Below are 14,477 nucleotides of genomic sequence, written 5' to 3'. Positions count from 1 at the left end.
GATAACGCGTCAGAAAACAGGAACGCCTTCTAGAAATAAGCTTTGGCTGACAGAGCGGTCCTGCATTACCATCTCAGAGGTATTTACAAGAGCGATTACTGTGATTATTATTTCAACAATACACTGCAATGCTCTTTCATGGGCTGCCAGCCTGGGCCGGGATAGGGAGGGCCTGCCAACATTTTCGGTCTGGGAATTTGTCTAGGAGCTCCGTAGGAGGGCAGAGAGGAGGAACGGAGGGAGGGAGGAGGGAGAGACAGAGGTACGATGGTAGAAGAAGAGAAAAGCGACACAGTTCAAAAGGGCTCTGCTGTTTCTGAGGGGTCACAGTATGTCTTCCTTCTAACATGATTTTGTCCTCTCCCTCTCTCTGCAGCTCCCACGGAGCCTTTGCTGTGCAAATTTGCCGACGGAGGGCAGAAGAAACGTCAGAGTCAGAGCAAGTACCCTCAGAACGGGAGGCCGTGGCACAGAGAAGGCGAGGTAAGATGTTACACCAATGCAGAAGTAGTCCTCAGAAGGTCTTTCATAGCATGCTGGTAGAGTGCAGAACAAACCAGTGTTGTAGTATAGATCTCATCCCCTTTAGATTAATAGATTTTGTATCCTATGTGAGATAAGATTACAGATAATGCTGACGGTCACAAATTCAGTTAAAAACAACAGCAATATGCAATATACGTAATTCACATTTGTATTTAATTTCCTTAAATACAACAATTATTATTAATAACTAGAAGACCCAGGTATGGCCAAAAAATGTCAGTCAACTCTGTGAAACTCTTTCCATTCCAACATGATGACGTTCTAAACAGGGCGTTTAACTCTGAGGTAATGGTTTTTCTAATGGCAGGCCCCACCCAGGTAACAGGGTTCCTTGAGAAGTTGGCTACAACATCTGGCTTTATGTAAACCGTTGTCTGTCATTTGTATTTAGTCTAAGGTAAGAAACGGTTAAAAAAAAGAAAAATATCCCAGATATCGATCAAACTGCCCCCGGATGTATAGGGGCTGTCATGTAAATTGCATCTCAAGCCAAATGCCTCATTGAACACGTATATTCCTGCCATACATCAGCATGCTGGGAAACCATAAATTGGATACAGTGCTATGGTAACATATTCATCAGCAACATGTGGAGACAAGGTTAAAGTCTTCACAGGCTACCAACCAGCCATACTGGGAAGGACACATAAAGGAGACAGGTAGAGAAGTGTTTCAGACTGGACTATATAGTATAGAGTGAATGCACACACACACACACATATTCAATGAGGATGACAGTTGTGCTGAAACGGCAAGGTAGGGGAAACCAGGAGGGTTGAAATGTTTGTCCTTCAGAAAACACAGAAAACTGTCTGTGTGTGTTGGAAAAGGATTGGAGGAGTATTGCACTAGCTGAGTCTGCGTGTGTGCGTGCGTGTGTGCGTGCATGTGTGTGTGTGTGCGTGCATCTGTCTGTCCATCACGTGTTCAGAAGCCCTAACATCTATAAGCCAGTGAAGCATGTTTAACCTAAATCACATTGCTACATCCCCTCACAGGCCCACACATAGACAGAGGTCAGCTCACTTGACTTGAGGTAAAGTGAGATGACTGTGTGTGTGTGTGTGTGTGTGTGTGTGTGTGTGTGTGTGCTTCATCTTGAAGGTTGTAATGGCTATAAAGAAAAAGTCCTGCATTTCCAAAAAGGATAACATTTGGGCAACAATTTTCCTATCAATGTGATGTCTATATAATGTCAAAGCACAGGGCTTAAGGACCTAAGACCTGGGTTTTTGTCCTGTGTTCTACATGTTGGTGGATTAAGACAACTAAGACACTTGGTAAAGTCTAGGGAGAGTTTGTGGTTATGATTTAATATTTAAAAAGCAGATGCATCTTGTTTGAGTTGCCTAAATATAACTGTAACATTCTTCATCGCTTAGTTAAAACACTTAGTTGCCAGAATGGTGAAGGCATAAAATATTTCAGGAATGTTCAGTATGAACATTTTGCCGTGGCAATGAGCAGTTTGCAGTTTCTGTACAATTAATTTAAACATTTCCTCTTTATGTTGATCAAAATAAAAGTTTAAGCAGACAGGGTTGGTCTCACATAGGGCTGGGCGATATGGCCTAAAAATAAAATCTCTGATTATATTTTTTTTAATTCAATTTACGATTTTTTCCGATTTCCCCCCTACTTAAGGAAAGCAATAAGGTTTGTTGGTCAGTGCGGCTTTGTTCATCGCGGAGAGACTGGCATTTTTCATATTCGGCTGGATGTCTCTGTTTCAGGTGTTGGAATAGGTTTGTGGTGCTGCTGCCTTTCACTGCGATAGGCTTTAGGCAAATGTTGCAGCGTGGTGTCTGTTGTTCCACATCTGTCGCAGCAAACCCATACCAGTTCCAAACAACAGATGACTTTATTCCTTTCTTGGGAACAAACTTCCCGCTCTCACCGGTAGCCATTTTGTCGCTTGCTGTTGCTGTTTAGTGTATGATGTTGTCGCTATGGGAAACGAACACTACGGAAACCCCGGGGAGCCAAAAATGTGCTATTACACAAAAACTCGATTTACTTATTTTTTAAATCGCCCGCAACAAAAAATTCGAATTAATTCATTCAATCGATTTTTCGCCCAGGCCTAGTCTCACACATATTTACCCACTTTCTCTATATGATTTTGGCTTTTATCATCATGGCCATCATGAGACGCACACTTACTGTGTGTTCAGCATTGGTACAGTGCTGGCTGTTTGGGGCAAATAAATGCAGATATAGGCGACAATTTGCTTTGCTTTCAGTCTGAACACACCCTTACACTCACTTACAAATTTTTGTTGTCATAGTAAGAGAGAAACTCCTCCTCTCCATCTCTCTCTTCATTGCCCCCACTGAGAGGTCAAGGTTTAATAGCCTGGGTTCAAGGCAGTGTATGCGAATGTGTAAATCTGTAGCTGAACACTGGATGTGCTCGAGTGTGTGTTCATTTATTTTACTAAATGCGTTGTATGTCTTTATGTGCTTTTCTTTTGCTATCCTTGAGGGAGACAATCTGAAATTTAGACCTTCAGACTGAGGACATTTTTTACAAACAAAATACATACAATGTGCTTTGCACATCTATGAAATGTTAATGTTAGGGTTAAAGGATTATTAGACCTCATTTACACCTGGTATTAACATACAATCTGATGCGTTATCTGGATAATGATATCTGATCATACAGTAGAGCAAGAAGCCCGACTGAGACACGATTGCATTCAACTTGCAATGAATTCTGCATGCATTTAGCCCTATAGGGTCAACAGAAAGGCCCTTATAAGTATAGTATGCCATTCATGTGTGTGTGCATCCTTATGGTCATTGTTCAACTATACAGGTAGCACGGTGGGAGATGGGAGATAGGTATCACATGTTAGTCTGTTTATCAGAGCTGAGGCCATTTCTCACCTCGCTCCCTGTGGCAGGCATATGAAGTGGAGAAACAGCCCACACCGTCCATGTCTCTCTCTCTTCTCTTTCTCCGGATCTCTCTACCTTCTCCCTCTCTCTACCTCTACAGTATGTCTCACTCGGCTTGTATCTCTTTCTATCACTCTTTTCTTTTGTCTTTTTTCTGTCTTTAAGCGGTCTCTCCTTCTCACCGTCTCCCCCCCCCACTTCGTCTCTCTGTCTCTTCTTCCCCTTGTTTGAAGTCTTCCTAGATCCCACAGCAACATATGGGGAGAGAGAGAGAGTGAGTGACTCACTGAGACTAAGGGAAAGAAAGAGAGAAGGAACACATTGCATGATCAGTCAGGAGTTACAAGGGGTTGAGTGCTGCAGGGTGGCTGGTGGTAAGGATTGAGAAATATATGACAGATTTTCTTGTAAACTACCCAAAGTGGGAGTCTAGAAAGTGCTGTCTCTCGCTGTCTCATGCTGACAAACATATTAGTCACTGCATTTTTTTTTTCGCAGCACACAGACACAAGCGCCATGGGTGCTCATTCTTCTCTCTCTCTCTCTCTCTCTCTCTCTCTCTCTCTCTCTCTCTCTGTCTCTTCACTTTCACCAACACACACTCCTACACACAAAAACTTTCAAAGTCACACTTCTCAAGCACCTACTCTAGGGGAATGAGTGTAGATGAAAAAAACATCCGGCTTTCCACTCTGTGTGAAAGCCTGACAGATGTCCGTGTGTGTGTGTGTTTATGCGCGTGTGGCCACGATGTGGGGAGAAAAAATAGAGAGAGAGTCTGTGTATGGAAGGCAAAAATACAAGGTGTGTGTGTGTGTGAGAGAGAGAGAGGACACAGAGACGATGGCTCGGGTCAGATTTCCTGTATAAGAACAGTACAGCACAGGTGTCCTTACAGCTGCCTAATATAGGCTGTCCTCAACAACCACTTTTTAGGATTTGTGTGTTAAACACATGGATGCTTACATGTATACACACACAATATATTTACATTTGCATTTAAAATGCATTAACCAAAGCCATAAGCCAAAATGCATTTTGTACACCCAAGCGTACAGATATTGCAAGATAATTATGCACAACTTGCTAAATTAATGATTTCCAACAAGAAGCAGCAACTGAGTCATTCACCACTGCTTTTTTGTAAGTTTGTCAGCTGTCATTATGCAACATTTTAGCAGTTTCCCATACCTAGAGTAGGAGGTGTTTAAATTTTTTGGGATGTTTATGTAAAATTTAAATTCATAATCATAGGGAAGAAATGTTCTGTGAAATCATCATATCTACTGCATGGTGAGTGCTGCTAATTTAGCATGCAAAATGAATATGCTCTCTCTGTGAAAGCCAGGTCTGTCTGTGGCAGATTTTCTCAGGGCAAGCTTTGTTTACAAGGTATGTACAGTATAAAGCTTTGTTGTTGTTTTTTTCAGTCTTGGATCAAGCTCAGACAAAAACATATACAAACTGTCTCTGTCTTTTCCTTACCCCTTGTTGCGGAAGTGCCAAAAGCTAACTGCATCAACAATCAGTCACTGGTCATGCAGGGTTCCCAGTCAGGAGCTTCTCTGCTGTGGAATTCATCAGCACATGGAACCAAGGGCAGCACTTCGGGGAGTTATCAGCCTCACCAGACAGCTGGCCATGGCTGCCACTGCTATTAGTGCACATGTGAACACACACTCGTGCACACAAACATGCAGTGAGACTTCCTTTATGTCAAATTTAGTGTAAGGAGAGTGTATAAAATATTAAAACACCAAGACCTTTGCACATTGATAAACACTAAAGGTGAAAATATGCAAGTAAAGTAGAAGATCTGGGGTGGATGCAAGTCCGACCTTTACAGCTTAACATAAAATGTCTCTGAAAGCCTTTTAACTAGATGTGCAAATGCAAATTGAAAACAAAGGCCTACCACCACTCCACTTACTCAGACGTCCACACTTCCCTAGTATCAGCGAGGTCTTATTCATTTGGTCTAGGCACACTGACCCCCCCCCCCCCACAAAGCCTTTATTCCCTTAACAGTATAGCTCAGTGTAGGAAGCCCTCTAGAGGAACAAGGGCAAAAAAGTACAAAAAGATTAAGAGATGAGGGGTGAGGGATGCAGAGAGAAAGGTAAGGAGAGAAAGGGACAAAACACAAGATGATTGAGAAAGAAAGGAGAGGGAGAGAGAGAGAGAGAGCAAAGTGAGAGAGAGGAAGGGCAAGAAAAGGGAGTGTGTGTATGCTGATGAAATCTGCCGTCCTCAGCAGCCTCCCGTTAAAAGAAATCGGATTAGCTCTCCTCCGGGAGAGAACCTTCAGGAATGCAGATGACGGATTGTAGCGCACAGGTTTCTCTCCTGGACTCTAAGAGGGCCTCACACACCTACCTACACACACACAGACATACACACACATCGATCTAGACACTCTTGCACACACCTTCAGCAGACAAAGAACTCCGTTTTCCGCTCTCTCCTTTTCTCTCCAAAGGGCATTTCTTCATTTCCTCTCATTCATAAAAACATGATCGTACGTGATTGAAATAGAAAAATAGGTGCCCTCAATACCAATTCATTTTGTCCTATTGACCAAGCTTTTTTCCACGTTGGCTTTGCCACTTGTCAGTTTTTCCAATTTGAAATGAGTTGATTTTGATTTAATTTATTTTGAACAAAAAGAATCAGGGTTTAAATTACATTATTTCCCAAGTACAATAAAGGTACAGCGAATTATCTTGGTGACATTGATGCAAGAACATATTGACAGATTTCCCAGAGACATACAGAACACACCAGCACAAAGTAGACTGTGAAACAATATGGTCCAATATACTGTACCATTTAGAAGATATATTATCTGACAGCTGAAATGTTGTGACTGTATTAAATAACTGATAGTATGCAGGATTTCATTTTCCACCATTAAGACTCAAAGGAGTAGTTACACATTTTGGATGATACACCTATTTGCTTTATTGCAGAGATGCTCATAGATAAAAAGATTGATACCAATCTCATGTCTGCATGCTAAATATTAAGGTACAGCCAGCAGGCGGTTATTCTAGCTTAGCATAAAGACTAAAAACAAGCATGTCTTGTTTTGTTTTTTTTAAAGCTGCCTACCAGCTCACTAATGGCTCACTGATAAACACGTTATATCTCATTTTTTAAATCTGTATAAAAAAACATATATAAAACATACATTCAAAAAGCGAATAAGCATATTTCTCACAATGTAATGTGGTATCCAAATAAGACAAAAAATTACAGACCAAAGATTACGAAAAAGTTGTTTCACACACTTTATGTGTAATGTCTTTTCAATGGTCACATTTTCCTTATTGCAGTTTAATGCAATGTAGTATTTTTTTCTGATCCGACTCTCTTAATTTGTGTTTAATCCTGCGTGTTTATTGTTTTTTCTCTTTCAGACTGGCATGGCGTTAACATATGATCCTGCTGCAATGCAGAATGGGTAAGTGCTTGACGGTCAATCCATCCTTGGCACCATCTAATACACTCACCTCTTGGCTCATAGGACCCCAATCAATAACACTGCCATACATAAAGATTAATGTAGTGTCTGCACTTTGTTACTGTTTGATTAAGGAAATCTATATAGACTTCAGATATCGGTTTTCATTGGTTGGGTCAGGTGAGAAATGGCAGCGGGTAGCTCAGTTAGATCGTGTGTGTGTGTTTACATGTGTTCTGGACTTCATGTGAGTGTCTGTGTCTTTATGTCATGACTTAATGGTGCTGTGGAAATAAATGACCCAGCAACGTGTTTTATTTTTCCCCACAGTACTGAGACAGGAAGGAGAGGGCTGAGGTTCCCCTCTATCTCCCTCTGGCCTCATTCACAGGAAGCTCCTCATTCCCCGCTTCCTAAACCACTTATCCCCCTGTGACTCTGAGTCAGTCTCAACCAAAAAACTGGATGAATAGTATCACTCATTACACACAGCCTGCCATGTAAAAGCCTACTTTGCTGCAAATTTGCCAAATTATAATCCCACAGATGTGTGTGTTAAGAAACAGACCTGCTGGGAAAGGAAGGGTTCACTCTTAATACATTTGTGATCATATTCCAGAAAAAAAGGGAAATAGGGTGAATCAAGTCACAAAAGAATGTAAAAGTAGTCAACTTTATTCAAGTGTAAATCTAATGTAGAAAATCAAAAAAATAAAGTGAATCCACTAGCAAAGAATGTAGTATATAGTAAGTATAATTCATATGTTAGTACAAAGTTGAAAATGAAAATGCAGTTAATCTGAAAACAGAAATGCCACTTAACATTTGTCAGACTGTGCTCACTGGTAAATCAGAATTCAAGTTCAGATTGGTTTATCCATCCATCCATTATCTGCCGTTTATCTGGGGCCGGGTTGTGGTGGCAGCAGGCTAAGCAAGGTAGTCCAGACATCCCTCTCCTCAGCAACATGTTTCTGTTCCTCCTGGGGAATCCCAAGTATACAGTATATAATCTCTCCAGCGTGTTCTGGATCTACCCCAGGGTCTCCTACCAGTTGGATATACCCTAAGAAACCTACAAAAAGGAGAGCAGGAGCTCTACTGCGATCTCCCTCTGGATGTCTGTGCTTCTTACCCAGTATGTAAGAGTGAGCCTGGCCACCCTAAAAAGGAAACTTTTGGCTGCTTGCATCCACAATCTCTTTCTTTTGGTCACTCCCAAAACCTCATGACCATTACCATCTGGTAAGTTGAAAGCTTTGCCTTCCGGCCCAGCTCTCTCTTCCCCACAATGGTCCAGTACAATGTCCACATTACTGCTGTCACTGCACCAATCCACCTGTTGGCTTCACTCTCCATTTTACCCTCAATCTTGAACCCAAGACACTTGAACTCCTGCACTCAGCAATTCATTCCCAACTGTTTGTCTGTTAACAAAATCCCACTGTATGGGAAATACGTGCTGACTGAGGCCAGTGACTCATAGTTCCACCCGAGATCGTAACTACCAACCTGCAACCAGATCTGGTCAAAATCCTGTCCACAAGCCTTCTTCATCAAACTGCCTGTGCCCTGGAAGGATGCTGTGGAAGAGGCCTGAGAGCGCAAAAAGCTGTGTTATGCTGGAGAAGCTGCAGAGAGAGATGGAACGTGGAAGTATGTCTAGTGGAAGTGGGGTGCAGAGGCTTCGTTGCTCTTTCCACTGTAAGACTGCTGAGAAAGGTAGGAGTCAGAAGACAGAACCAGAGGACAGCAATCAAAGCCTTGGCCAACACCGCAGAAAGGATCATTCACTGGCTATGGCTGAAGAGGAAGACTCAACCTGGGCTCCCAAATGACCACAAGCCAAGCATAAGACACACACCCAGGGGTGATCATCCTTTGGTGGACCTGCCTCAACAGAGGGTGTCTTGTGATAAAAGGCAGAAACACCCAATGACATTAAGGTCCGCAACTGATGATGTGTTGCAATGGTAGCTCCACCTGGTGGTCATATCCAGGACTGACTTCATGCTGCTAGTGCTGAATCATCATGGATTGTAAAAGCAAGTCCTATTTAATGAATCCACCATTTTCCAGATTACAAGAAAGAACAATGGCACCAGATTTTGAGATGCTGACTCTCATCCCAACCACTTCACATTCGACTGCAAACCACCACAGTGCATGCTGAAGGTCACGGTCTGAAGCCAACAGAACCATGTCACCTGCATCAGCATTGCTCCTCCTAGATCTGAGGTTTTAACATTCGATTGCAGCCTCTGTAAGTCTTCCAAGGCAGTGCAACCACCTCTTTCTGCCACTCCGCAGGCAGTCCCAGCCCTCCTAAAGACATTTAAGAGGCATGTCAGCCAGTGCAGCACAAGAATGTCCACGTTAATATAGCATAGCCCTGATCGATCTGAACTCTTCTTGTGGACAGACCTGACAAAGCATGAATTCAGACTGCTGTAGTAAGCCAGATCAAGGGCTAATATTCGAGGGTCATGCAAATAATCCAGCCATCATATTCACACGTGACGCAAGGCGAACATTTGCTTCGCTTTGCCGCAAACTGAGCTTGCACATTTGATGTAGGTGACAAAATTTGGAAATGACCCTAAAGCGTTGTTATTACACCGACTAAGGAAATGTGCCAAGCTCTATAAGCTATATGGGCTTGGCATTAACAAATATATATATATTAATTGTTTTGCCAAATAGTCATAAGAAATCCACTATATGTTATCCAACATAGTGACGTTACTCATGTTTGGGTCAGTTAGATCCCAGAGAGGTCTAACTCCCTGTTTGGCCTCTTATGAGTAAACTATTGTAAAACATAAATAAGAAATATAGACATATAAAGACATATACATTTATTTGAGACTTGGGATTTGTAGACCTTTTTAAAAGGGACTGTAAACATTAAAAAATCCATTGTAAAATCTAATGTAATACACAACATGAAGAACTGATACTGTATCTTGAAATCGAATGCGGGGTCATCAAACCTAGTACATACGTAACTTATCTAATATCCTCGGCCAGTAATATGATCTTCAGCTCAGGTGACTACTATTCGACATCCCACGTAGCCTCCCAGGCGATCACAGCGACATTCAGTTACTATAAACCTTCAGCAATGAGATAAAGTAGTGTAGCCAACCACCTCCCTTCTCCCCAGCTCCTGCCTTTTGGAAATGCATTGAGTTTTCTCCTAGCTCAGCCTACAAGCGTGCTTCTTAAGCCAGCCAGCCAGTACAGTGTAGCCTTAGGATCCACAAAATACAGACAACCTCCTACTTTAGATGATGACAAATCTCAATTTGATGTGATAAAACCCAACTTTTCAATTGAGAACACTATAAGACACTTCATGAAATTTTTATGTGGAGGTCGAAATACAATATATGGCCAAGTGTTTGCTCTGCACAAGCTATCAGATAAATCCACAGTGTGTTTGTGTGTCTGTGTGTGTATTCTACTTTGCAAGAGTGGTTTTCTCCCTTAAATAGACAGAGTGACCTTTTGTATAGACAAAGATTTGTCAGTCAACACCATTTTTGTATTAAAGTAACAGAATTCCACATTTATATATGTCCTATATACTTATATGAATTTGACAAAGTAACTGTGTCTTCTCCTCTTTCTCTTCTCTCTACCTACCACCACTCACATTTCCACTTTCTTCACCACTCTTTCTCTCCCTCCCTCTATGTCCCTTCTCAGGTTCTACTCTTCGCCTTACAGCATCGCCACCAACCGCATGATTGCACAGACCTCCATCACGCCCTTCATCGCTGCTTCCCCAGTTTCCACATATCAGGTGGGCCTTAATGCACTGAATTATGGGTAGATTGCTGTCTGTGTATGTGTAATAGGAGGGTTTGCTTTGTGTAAGGGGATGGAAGAGAGGGGGCGGGCTGCAAAACAGCGTGAGGTTCTCTCTTCTTCTCTCAGCGTTTCTTCGCTGCTCCAGCTGTGCTCGATGACATCTGTTTCGTAGGCGGCAAACACAACAGGCGTCAGAAAACAAGCAACAAAAAAAAAAAGCTGACAGGGTAGAAAAAAATAAAAGCACCCATCAAGAATGAAAGTGTCTAGGAAAAACAAACACTTTCCTCCCTCCCCGCTTCCTGACCTTTTTTGTGCTCCCTTAGCGGCTAATGCAATAAAGGCTTTTTTAACTAACTTCGATACAATCGCTTCCTCTTCCAAAGTGAATTCCACATTCCTCACTGCTATGATCTGTGGAGTAATGAAACATTACAGAACAGTAACGTGAAAATTGGCTGTGTGAGATGTCAAGAGCGTTAAACGTTTACCGTCACTGCACATTTCACGCAGCACCCTTTGCCGAATCTGAACATCAAGAGGCACTGCCACTGTGCCTTCTTGCTCAGACACTATCGTTTAACATCGGCTCTGTTTGGTATGCAGAGACAGACAGACAAGGATAGTACGTAAGAGAAAGGAGATGAAGGATAGATGAGAAAATAGAAGGAACAGATGGAGAGAAAGACAACTAGGGAGAAGAGGAAGGATAGCATGGGTGGTGGTGATGGCTCGGGTGGAGTGTGTGTGTGTGGGGGGGGGGGTTGTTGAAGGTTGCTGTGTCCGTCTTTGAGGCACGCTTGATTAAAACTCTGGTCCAGTACCTGCGGTGGAAGGGTAGGGGAAAGAGGAGGAGGGAGAAAAGTGGGCCAGGGCGCGTCTCTAATCCGCTCTCGGAAGGCTTCCCAAATTGATTTATCAAAAACAATGGCCAGGCTTTTGAGGAATATTAATCCTCACAGTTTCAATATCGGGCAGCTCTGCCACCGCTTCCTGTAATATTGCCCTTCAGCCAGTCACGGCAGGAAGGTGAGTCCTTCATCTTCTGTTCAAGTACAAAGACAAAGAGGAAAAAGAAAAAGAGAAGACAAGCCAGGCAGCCATATATGCCAGACAAAAGGAAATCACTTCCTTTTATGATTGAAAGTGTCGCCTTTGTTATGAAGATCTCAAGGTGCATAGAAATACCTGTATATGCCATTCCTTCTTTTATGTTTATGTTAAGTGGATATTTCTTGAGCTACTAGTTTGATGGCATTGATTTATCAAATCTGCAAATGACCCATGCCAACAGCAGTGTTCTGGTGTTCTTTTAAGCCTTGCTCCGGTGAGCTTGAACGATGATTGGCTTTGTTTCCTGGAAAAAGAGCTTTGATGATCCACATGACAGGAGCCAGTCCAGGCCAGATCACTACCAAGATCTCAGCTAGTGCTGCCAGCCAGCCGTGGCCTGGTTTACATCACTGGCTCTACAGACTGCCTCACTGGCTGACTGAAAATGTTGCTGGCTGATTGGATGTGTGGCTGGTGGGTTCACTAACCAGCTAACTGGCCGGCTGTTTGGCTTTATATGTGAGTGGTTGGATGGATGACCAACTGGCTGACAGTTCGGCTGAACGACTGACCATCTTTTTGGCTTATTGGCTGACACGAGGTTTTAAATGGTAGCACAAGCTGTGAAGTTCAGCCAAAGGTAGCAAGCTTCTTGGGTCATGGACATTATATCATTAACTCACACAGAGCATACTGTAGCTATAGAATAACGGCAATTGTCTAACTGTTGTAATGTAGAATAAGCAAAACCACTCTAGCAGGGCTGTTTTTAGGTCATTTGGAGAAAATCCATGTCAGTCAAGACAAGCCCACATCAAGTCCAACACTTTGTGGCCCAGGGCAGAGCACCCCAGGCTTTAGAGGCAGCTGCGACAACGTCTAACATTTGGGATGAGAGGCTAGTACACTACTGCCCCTGCGTACAGGGTCGCAGGGGCCCATCGCAGGGCCACACATAGAGAAACAACCACTCACACTTACACCTAAGGACAATTCAGAGTCACCAATTAACCTAGTCCACATGTCTTTGGAGGGTGGGAAGAAGCTGGAACACCCGGAGAGAACCCACGCAGACACGGGGAGAACATGCAAACTCTACACAGAAACAACCTTCTTTCTGTGAGGCGACAGTGCTAACCACTGAACCACCGTGCCGCCCCATCATGCCTTTTTGCCTTTCGTTATGAGTTATGAGTGCCATGGCATCGAACATAATGACTGAGAGCATGTGCAGGAGATGGGGTCTGCAGATCTGAATTCCCAGAGTTCTGTAACTCTACTCTCCAATCCTTCCGGGACTCTGCCTGGCAGAATTTATCAGAGGAGACGGGGCCACTCTTATATTCTGAAAATGCAGCAAAACAATAAACAAGCTTTGGTCAAGGTACTGCCACTTCTGTGCAACCTCCAAACAAGAGGAGGGGGATATTGTGAAGCCAGTCGTGACCATGGAAAATAACTGTATGGAATACTGATTTCACTGGTAAATATTTATTTAGCATTACACTAGCTCTCTAGTTCGTTCTGCATTATTTCATGTTGTATTCTGATTGGTTGGTTTGCAAACATGGGTCATAGCAGTAGTCACATTGTGCCTTTGATCCTAAATTTTGGTCTCTTTGGTCACCAAAGCTAAATTGGCCATGAGTGGGTTCTTTATCATCTGAATCACTGTTTTTTGATTGACAACCAGAGATTTCACCACATTTCTTTCACGACTGTCAGCTTTTGTCTGGAACAGCCCAAAGTCACACAGTATAAACGGTCTGACTAGAGTTGAAGTCTCAAGACTACAACTCTTCTCTCACCAAATAAATCATCAAATAAATCACATGATGGTCATGGAGTATATAGAAAATGCTGAAAATAAGTGATTAAAGATGAGCTTTTTTGCTGCTGTCCCATTCAGCTGGGGAGAACAAATACTGCCATGTATAAACAAACAGACTTGGCTTCATGTTATATAATATCAAGCTTGTTTAGGTGTGGATCCAAATCACGCGTTTGGGTTGGCTCAGAGGATTGATTGCTCTTATAGCAGATTATTCTGTGTTTGTCTTTGTTTAATCTAATCATTTTACCAGGATCAGTGGCCAGCCTGTGTGTTTGTCTGCTACAAGCTGTCTAATTCCTCTTTCCAGCACATCTAAAAGCTCTGTTTGTTCCTCCATTTCCCCAGTCTCTTGATCATTGTCCCTGTCACTGTTTCATCATCTCTTTAACTTTCCCATCCACATTTGTAAATATGCATGTCTGTATATGTTTCTCTCTGGTAATAGCTTGGCATACCTCTAAATTCTGGCCAACAAAAAAGAGAAGTTCTGTCTACAGTGTCCAAATTCCTTTTCTTTTCCCTTTTCTTTTTACTTTTAAATAATAAGCTGTCTCTCCCTTAAATTTTTCCCAATGTTTCACCCTTCTTGCAACAGCACTGGGCATGGCATTAATATGATTACAGAGAAGGAACCTAATTTATGGGCTCTATGCACAAGTCACACTGTTGGCAATAATGAGAAGACAGGGGGGAGATTTGCTGCCTCCAGACTTTCAAATTATTTTAGTAATTCTTTGGCATGACTTAATCTGTGTAAAGTTCAGCCATTTTGGTGCATTAAAACCAATGCAATCATTTTAAAACCTCCAGACTCAGGAGTATTTGAACATATTGTGAATATTTGAACAGCATTTATTGCTT

At 42.5% G+C, this 14,477-nt stretch overlaps 1 protein-coding gene across 11 annotated transcripts in view; it reads left to right on the top strand.

Moving 5' to 3' along the window:
• The window catches only part of rbms3 (RNA binding motif, single stranded interacting protein), a 305,125-nt gene that overhangs the window by 259,180 nt on the left and 31,468 nt on the right, over window positions 1-14,477 (top strand). For all 11 annotated transcript variants that reach the window (XM_038725792.1, XM_038725790.1, XM_038725794.1 and 8 more), the window contains 3 exons: window positions 377-483; window positions 6,870-6,913; window positions 10,625-10,721. In XM_038725792.1, the coding sequence (XP_038581720.1) occupies window positions 377-483; window positions 6,870-6,913; window positions 10,625-10,721 (248 nt within the window). The remainder of the gene's footprint in view (window positions 1-376; window positions 484-6,869; window positions 6,914-10,624; window positions 10,722-14,477) is intronic.

This window comes from Micropterus salmoides, unplaced genomic scaffold, assembly GCF_014851395.1.
Source record: "Micropterus salmoides isolate LMB-PRFRI ecotype aquatic unplaced genomic scaffold, ASM1485139v1 Ms_hic_scaffold_17, whole genome shotgun sequence".
Classification (NCBI taxonomy): domain Eukaryota; kingdom Metazoa; phylum Chordata; class Actinopteri; order Centrarchiformes; family Centrarchidae; genus Micropterus; species Micropterus salmoides.
This window is presented reverse-complemented; position numbering and strand designations above follow the sequence as displayed.